This window comes from Alosa alosa, chromosome 14 (genome assembly GCF_017589495.1).
Source record: "Alosa alosa isolate M-15738 ecotype Scorff River chromosome 14, AALO_Geno_1.1, whole genome shotgun sequence".
Classification (NCBI taxonomy): domain Eukaryota; kingdom Metazoa; phylum Chordata; class Actinopteri; order Clupeiformes; family Clupeidae; genus Alosa; species Alosa alosa.
In genome coordinates, this window is record NC_063202.1 from 25,812,103 (window position 1) to 25,821,122 (window position 9,020).

Sequence of the window (9,020 nt, forward strand, 5' to 3'; positions counted from 1 at the left end):
AGTCAGCTGACATGGTATATGTTTCTACAAGTTGTGTCATGAATGACAACAAGTTTGCTGAGGAGAAAGGCTTTAAGACTGTCCCAGAGTCACAGTGTGCACACAGTTTGTGTTTGCAGAGTGGGAGGGGGGTCAGGGGATGTGGGGGGCTGGGTATGGGATTGTCAGCAAATCTGGGAAAGCGGCAGCAGGGGTGGTCTGGACGGTGGAGATGAGTGGGACACAGGAGGCTGGGCGAGGCAAGAAAAGGGAGGATAAAACAGAGCAGCTACAAATGTCATCCCAGGAGAAGGATGTGAGGGCACCGGAATAGATGACATGCAGGAGACACACGGGACTATTGCTCCTCAACAGAACAGCCTGGACCAAAAAGCATCGTCACTAAAGCAGCGCAAATGCTGAGGTAAGATCCTACTGATTCCTTGCTGGCAGCTGGCATGCAGATTATTCACCCTAAAAAGTTTATTGAAATAAAGCTTGTTGTATTTTGTTATCTCATTGCGAAATCAGTTTAAAACTGAGGGGAAAAAATGAGTTTTAATCTCTGTTTAAATGAAAAAATAAATTTGTCAAATGATCTCTGTTTTAATGTAAAAATAAATTGTCAAATGAAGTCAGTACACAGACCGTGCATATTTACATTTATAGTATGGAGACATAAGACACATAGGCCTAGATTAAATAATAATTTGGTTTCAGGGGAAAATGTTAATTTAGTATCAGACCATACTTTCTGCTGATTCTGCTGAGGATTAATGTTAGGACCCCAGCATGCATACTGTACTGAGCTCGCATACCTGGCTATCAGGTCACTAAAAGTCACTCGATATTTTCATGCTCATATTATTTATTACCTATTGGGAATGTCAGGGAAAATGTTTTGTCCTTATTCAATATGTTTGGTCAGCGCATGAAGAATATTCCGTTAAACATCTTCTTCACTCTTAAATAGCTGTGGATTGGTTTCCTTTTCAGCTACATCCTCTAAGAAGCGGAAAGGTAATTAAAGGAAGGAAAGGGCTACTGACTCAAGGGCCCTGCACACACACGCCACTGTGGCTGCTGCCAGCTTGGGAGCGATGTCCCTTCCTGAGGCACGCTTCTCCACTCCTCCACCTTCCTCTTCCCCTTCCCCCCAGTGTGACTACAGTGAGTGGAGCCCCTCGCTGGTTTTCATACCTTCTGTCTACGTTCTAGTTTTTGTCCTTGGATCTCTGGGCAATGGTCTGGTCCTCTGGGTGTACCTGGACAGGCCCAGGGGGAGAGTGGCAAGAGTCAGCAGCTGCTCGAAGTCCAGCAAGCCCAAAACCGCTTGCAGTGGACCCTCCACCCCGTCGTCATCCCGCTCCATCACCGACTCTCTCATCGCCAGCCTGGCCGCAGCTGACCTGGCCTTTGTGCTGACTCTGCCCCTCTGGGCTGCGTACACAGCCCTGGGCTACCACTGGCCCTTTGGAAAGCCCCTGTGCCAGGTCAGCAGCTTCATAGTGGCACTCAACATGTACGCCAGTGTCTTCTCCCTCACTGGCCTCAGCGTGGAGCGTTACTGGGTCATCGCACGGCGACGCAAAACAGGGGCCATGCGGGGCACAGAGCTGTGCCGGGCACCGGTCGTGGTGAGTGTGGTGTGGTTGGCGGCAGGTGTGCTGGCCCTGCCTGCTCTCCTGCTCATGACGGTCAAGCAGGTGGGCCTGGGGAGCGAGTCCGATGACGAGTGGCCTGAGGAGGAGGACGCTGGCCTGCCTCAGGACTCCGCTCTGGCCTTCATCTCCTCCTGTGACATGGACTACTCCAGCCTGATCCCCGCCGAGCTGGAGCCGGAGGAGCGCGAGCGGCTGGAGGTGGCGTGGGGGGCGGCGCTGGGCCTCAAGTCCACGCTGCTGGGCTTCCTGCTGCCGCTGGCCGTGCTGCTGCTGTGCTACTGTTCGCTGGGGCGCCTGCTGGCCCAACACTTCCGCGAGAGTCCGCGGCCCGACCGCGGGCGCCAGCGCCGGCTGCTGCGCGTCATCGTCACCCTGGTGCTGGCCTTCTTCCTGTGCTGGCTGCCCTACCACGCCAACAAGAGCCTGGCCATGCTGATGGAGCTGGAGCTGCTGCCCTACTCCTGCCCCTTGGTCCAGCTGCTGCTCCTGGCCCACCCCTACACCATCTGTCTGGGCTACGTGAATAGCTGCCTGAACCCGCTGCTCTACGCCTGCTGTGACACAGCCTTCCGCAGGCGCTGCAGGGCCCTCCTGAAGAACATCGGCTGCAGGTCGAGGTGCAGCAGAGTGACTGAGGCTGAGGAAGAGGAGGAGGAGGAGGAGGAGGAGGAGGAGGAAGAGGAGAGCGGGATCAGGAGCTCAGCCATCCCCTCTGTACTGAATGCAGAAGCAGGGGACAGCCAGAAGGACAGCACTGAGAAAGACTGGAATCGTCAGCTCAGGAGGGTGGGAAATGGAGAACCCAATCCTTGTGGGACGGCATAGTTGCAGTTTCAGATGAAGTCAATTTAATACATGGACACAACCACACTGTCTGAGAACACTGAGGAATTGTGGGAACTGACTAGTGGGAATTAGGACTTGTTTATTTTATTTTGAAATGCTGTCACTGTTTTTGAGATTTGAGATGACCATAAAAATTTTCCATTTCCTGTTGGTGAACCAAAATTAGGCTACATCGAATAAAAACAGTGTTTTTCTCCATGACCAAGACTATATTTTCACTATTAGTTCTTACCTCAATAAAATAAGGAATATGTCAAATAAAAAGACATCCTATGCAACTTTAAGACATAGGACGATTTTTTATTCTGTCAAATAAATATTGTTTTTCAAAATATTAGAGGTCATATTGAATACACATACTGTGGGGATAAGGTGCTATTCTGTATTTTGACATACAAATAAGGAGTTTCACTGAAGTGCTTCACTATGCAAATTAGAGGCCCAGATTTGTCTAAATCAGTACACTTAACATGGGAGTAGCATTCCGGTAATTTCAATATTTGAATAGCATGCACAATTGCATATTTAGATAATAAGAGAGATTTTGATAAATGTAGAATTCTTTTCATCTACTTTTCTCTGTGAAATAGGAAAGGAATTTCTTGAATTCTTGAATTTCCCCTGGGGATCAATAAAGTATCTATCTATCTATCTAGGAGATGGCTAAACTGCACAGTGCAAAACATGGATGTGCGTGTTTTCTGTTTGAAAAATGCAAATGAGCAATAATAACAACAAGGCATTTCAGACAATATAGCCTACACTGAAAGGAAAATCATGGGTAAGAGCATTCAGAAGCTTATTTGTTTGTTTGTAGGCTAACAGATCAATCAAGTATGCAAATCAGCTTTAACAATTCTCAGCTTCCACTTTCTCAGCATCTATCCAGCAGTGTTCTTCTGTGTGGTTATATGATTCTACTAACATACCTCCTACAGGAAGTGCTCTGCAACAGTCAAGGCCTCTTCCTCACTCTCCTCTGTCCTTAGCACTGCTTCCCAAATTTTACACACAGTTCAGCTGTCCTGCAGCTACTGATGTTCCAGCCATGAAGCCCATTTAGAGAAAAGACATCACTTCCTCCCATCTTCACTCTGCTTCCTCCACACTTGCAATCTCATCTCATCTTCTATCTACAGTCTTCCCTGCTCAACATTCTCCTCTTCCTCTGCGCTATCCTGTCCTATTGTGTTGTTAATGGTGTTGACGGTTGTCTGGTTGTTGTTGTTGTTACTCATCAGTGTTGTGCTCGAGGGACTTCCCCCTTATAAAAACTAATTTTGTTGTGTCCAGCTTCCACAAGTCGGAGCTGGAAACACTGAATCACTCCTTAGACAGGACACAACTCAAATGTACCAAAAGCTTATAATGACCTTTATTTTACTGGCATTGGCATATGCCTCTGTCGGAGCAGATTGCCGTCTCATCCACCACTCAAATATTCACCCACCTGATGGCGCTGTTACGTTGCGATGATAGCGTTGATTATATAGGCCTAGGCGGCTACTCTACTCCATTTTGTGGAGCAAAACAGCAAAATATCATATGCTAATATCTTACTAAGCAACATTACACTCTGAAGCAAAGTGTCAGACAACAGAAGTGTGATTTGCTATAAAAAGGTCAGAGTAGGCCTAGGCTAGGCCTACTTCAAATCATCCGCATCATTTCGATCGAAAAGGCACTTATGGAAAAACTTGGCAACAGTTTGTAAATGAGGTAAGCAAAAATGAGGTTGGCGGTTTTTCATCCTTGTTTATGCTGAAGCAGACGAATAGCTTCCTCCGCCACCTGCAGGTGGTGGCAGCAGTCCACTGCGGCCCGCCTCGCATCCTGCGAGGGAGCTTCGATGTGCCAAACTGGGGGAGGGCAGAACACAGATGTTCACGGAAAACATGCACAGTTTACACAAACACGCCTAAATTTAACACCACAGCTAAAATGTTATTAGAGAAAATATTTTGTTAATATTCACTCTTATTATAATTAGACCTAGCCATTTTCACTTTGAGAAGCGCAAAACTGAAACGTTATTGTTTTTTTTGTGTGTTTTTTTTAGCATTGCTGATAATCACCACCTGGCCTTGATCAAAAGGAGGGGGCCAACTAATTTAGAATATGCACTGGTAGGGCATGGTCTGCTGTCAATAGGCTCTTTTTATTAAAATGTAGAAGCTATCGAAAATGGATTGTCTGACGCAGGTTGTGAAGGAGGTGACGCACATGGGCGGATTTTCGGCGTCGCCCAACAATTCGATCGGACTGGCTCGGAGTCTGATGTTGTAAAGGTGCGACTGCTAGGCGGCAGGTGTGAGCTCACGCGCAGCTTAAGGCCAACGAGCTCTACCAGCTTATCTCTTTTTAATTATAGCCAGCGACCTGATTTCAGCACCGCGGGTACGTAACAGCTCCACAGCAGCGCTCTGGGAAACAGCACCTTGCGCCTCCCCATTCAGACACTGTAATAGGCACCGGACAGCGCAGTCAGAAGAAGCAGCGTCACCGTTAGCCAAGGGAGCTGTCCAAACCTGTCAGCACTTTCTTGTAGTCGTTCACAAGGTGTACAGATAGAAGACAAAATACGAAGTGAACATACCAGGAGCTCTACTCCTGGCCACAACTAAAATAATGGCGTCAAAGAGCTTGGGGATTCTGGTCTTAATTCAGGTTTTTGCTCTAACCGTTCACCATCTCTCTGCCTTTCCAACACCTGCCAGTGCTGACGGTAAGTGGACTCTAACAAACCTGTTATAGGAAGTCATATGGAAAAATATTTATGAGGTTTTCTGGCAGGATGATGTTTTCCCATAGCGATCATATAAGGAAATTAGTCATTTTCTCAAACGATTGCTGAAAGACACGATCTAACTTGATTATCACAACATAATAATAACTGATTTTAATATCAGTCTACATTTTGCCTTTAAAGAGATGTACCCTAATATTACATTTTGTCTATTTCATGTAAGTGTAAGTCGATTGCGTTCTATTTTCATGGCAGTTTAATCTTTTGTTCACTAATCCTCTTATTCCTCGGTCTCTCCGATTGGACAGTGCAAGGCAACTTAATACAGTAGTCTATGTCGGTCGCAGTCCAAATCATTAGGTTTAAACTTGTTGGAATAAAGTAAACAGAACACTCTAACGAAATGCCATGCCATAGATTTTAGCCTGTGTACCTTGTGCATTTTATTTGACATAGCATACTTTTTTGCCATTTCAGATAAAACTGTACACAACAGACAGTTAACTGAGGAGAGACCTGTTCAGGAGCAGGTGTGTGTCATTCAGAGTTTGACATTTTGTTATTATTTTATACCAATATAAAAATTCTGAGCTGTTAATATTAAAGTGACGCACTTCCTGTATTCTCTGTTTTTCTCATCAGATATATACCTACTTAAGGTTATATTAAAGTAAATTAAAGAAAAGTAATTTAACTGTCCTAGTCCAGAGCTGAAATCATATAAAGAATCAAATAGTATTGTTCAACCCAAGACTACCTGACTTACTTTGTCAGATAGATGTATGACATACTTTTCTTGTCCTTACAACAGATTGCTGAAGCTGACAATATTAAAAAGGCAGACACAACAGGTAAGACAGCAACCACATTCCCTTTAATTTACCCAAATAAACTATTTCTTGTGTTTTTTGGTAATACATTTGTTATATATTACAAATGTAATATTTCAGCTCCAGATACGAAGCAAGCTGAGGAGTTGAGTGATTCGGCAACCAACTCTGATAGTGATGACTTCACTCTCTTGAAGTCGCTGGCAGAGAAATCCAAGCAGGGTGAAAATGAGACCCCCAAGTCAAGTAAAGATGACCAGTTCGTCCCTGATGAGGCCGACTCAACCAAGAACAGAAGGCTAGCAGATGACTATGATTCCACCAAGAATGGCATGGACTACAAAGGTGATTAGACATGGGAAAACACTTAACTGAAATCATTGATGAAAGAGAAATAATTATCAGAAACAGTAGCAGTACATCTCAACACTGACTTACCTTCAACCCTTCATCATTTGTTTATATATGCAATTATTAGCGTGAAACTTTAAAACAGAATGATTACAAGCCGTGGAAAAGTACTCTCTAACGGGGCTAGGTCAGTGTTTGGGCTGGTGCTGCAACTGCATTTAGGGGCACAGGTCCCAGATGTCTGTCGTTTTGATCTTTAATTCTGCACTCGCTGCTGAGCTGACAGGTCAGTCTAGAGATGTTCTGTTTGAGATGGGATTATCTGTTCACCGTCTGTCACTCCCAGGCGTGCTAAACCTCTGCTACCTCTAAAGCTTACTTACTTCAACCCCCTTCTGAGACTTTGGTGTGGTACAATATACCTAAATTTGAACAGGTTCCCATCAAGTTTTCATATGTATTCGTATGAGTGAACCAGTATCCAGTAAGCCACTATTCTGTCTGTATGTCTGCTGTTTTTCCACTGGTGTGTTTTTGTAAGAGAAATGCACCCACCCGTATCAGATCAATACACTCTGCAGGGCGTATGTGGATTTGGCTGGCGAAGTGAGGCCAGTGCTGTAGTCATGTATCCTTCCTCTTTCATCCATGCCTTCTCTATGCCTTCAGCTCTGCGCTCTTTGATCCAGGCCATTCTTGCTGAGTTCAATCACTTTAACTGTGCTTAATGCCGCTGGGTCAGCAGCCGACTATGTGCTCATACAACATACCCTGTGCTGGCAAGCACACTACAAAAATATTTGATGCACTACGGATGTCTTTTAGGTCGGCTGGAGCTGCAGAGAGTTTGAAGCACTGAAAAATGTGATGTTGCTGTTTTAGCTTTGAGGTCTAATCACAGCACTGAGAGGGCCTGTCTTTTTTATCTGTTGTGCTTGCGTTTAATCAAACACAACTGCAGAGATCTGCATGGTTATGTTCAAATCCACTGCACCACCATGGCACATTATATAAGAGTCAAATTACAGAGCCAGCAGGAGTTTGACTGCAGGCAGATGGATGCTGCCAATGCCATATCACTTTCACTCACTTCCGCTGGTGGGGATCTGGCTCATTAATAACTGCCATGTAAGAACTGATTGGCTGTGCTGCACTAATGATCCAGGCTGTGGCTTTAGGAAGCCACACACACACACACACACACACACACAGAAAGAGAGAGAGAAAGAGATGTAGCACTACTGACATTTAAACTCTAAAGACTAAAATGCAGTCTTATTTAAAAAAATCATATTCGAAATACAAATTGTAATGTCTGATGAATTTTCCAAAATGTTTCATCCTGCTTTATTAGATGACCCTGAGAGTTTCCGTCAGCTTGATGGGACCCCACTGACAGCAGAAGACATTGTCCAGAAAATTGCCAAAAAAATCTACGAGGAGGATGACAGAGGGGTGTTCGACAGGATTGTGTCCAAACTCCTGAAACTCGGACTGGTAAGGAGATGTGGGTATTTCTAACATGTGCGTTGCCTAAGACAACCTAATCCACGTGGACACAGCGCTAACATAACTCTTTGTCCTCAGATCACGGATAGCCAAGCAGATACGTTGGAGTATGAAGTGGCAGAGGCCCTCCAGGACCTCATCACCAAAAATGCGAAAGACAATGAGATTGATGAGCCAGACATGAGTATGGACTACCCTATCTCCAGGGGAGATGATGTGGATGCAGCACCTGAGGACAACATGGTAAGACGGGATGGAGAGAACACTTGATTTGAGGAGGACATTCTTATCTTATCCACTATGGTCCTTTCATGTGTAAACTACATGTATTGCAGTAACACTAACCCTAACACCCACATGCATGCATATACATACATACACACAGATATGCATGCTTATACATACATATACGCACATATGCATGCGTGCGACCAGTACACACATACTCACGGTTCTTATTAGATAACATATTGTGTAGGTTTATCATTTCAAGTTTTAATGAGAGTGAGGGTCAAATCGGACGCGAGGTGATGCCTCTTGTTTTAACCTTCTGTTCTGTCTGACCAAAGGAGGAGGCCGACAGGCTGCCCAGCCGGCGCTATGAGGAAGACGAAGAGCCAGAGAATGTGGACGAAGAGACGGACGAGGCTGCGGACACAGCTTGGGACGCAGCCAGCGAGGGCAATGACAGGAATGAGCTGAGCCCTGTGGACAGCCTGCAGGACCTGCAGTACTTCCCCAACTTCTACCGCCTCCTCAAGAGCCTCGACTCAGGTGAGAGCGTCAGGACATGCTAGCACAGGTTATCTGTCTACACAGCCAGTGTTTACCTGATGCAAGATTGAATCTCTAAGCCATTGCCTGCACTGCTATAAAGCCATCTTATTTCCTGTGCACTGTTTAACTTTTGATATGAGGGACGGTATTGGGTGTAATGAATTTCACCCATAACACACTGCCATTCAATTGAACCAGTGTAATAACACTCTGAAAGATGGTTATGTTATCAGTGACTCACAGTGGATGGATACGGTTTAGAGACATTTTTGTCATACTGAAACAATGTTCAAAATATGATGAGAAAATGTCTACTAT

The 9,020-nt window shown here is 45.1% G+C and overlaps 2 protein-coding genes across 2 annotated transcripts; both read left to right on the forward strand.

The window, feature by feature from the left end:
- The first annotated feature begins 202 nt into the window (after positions 1–202).
- Positions 203–3,478, forward strand: aplnr2 (apelin receptor 2). The gene is made up of 3 exons (XM_048262612.1): positions 203–403; positions 976–2,279; positions 3,428–3,478. Exons 2-3 carry the CDS (start codon positions 1,080–1,082, stop codon positions 3,476–3,478), a joined length of 1,251 nt encoding a protein of 416 aa, XP_048118569.1. The 5' UTR covers positions 203–403; positions 976–1,079.
- Positions 3,479–4,675: 1,197 nt separating this feature from the next.
- On the forward strand, positions 4,676–8,699 carry scg3 (secretogranin III; the record flags this gene model as incomplete). Its single annotated transcript, XM_048263093.1, is given in 7 exon segments — positions 4,676–5,214; positions 5,713–5,765; positions 6,047–6,086; positions 6,186–6,410; positions 7,771–7,913; positions 8,004–8,168; positions 8,495–8,699. Coding segments are annotated over 7 exon segments (928 nt in total), but the record flags the coding sequence as incomplete, so codon positions are not given.
- Positions 8,700–9,020: the final 321 nt, after the last annotated feature.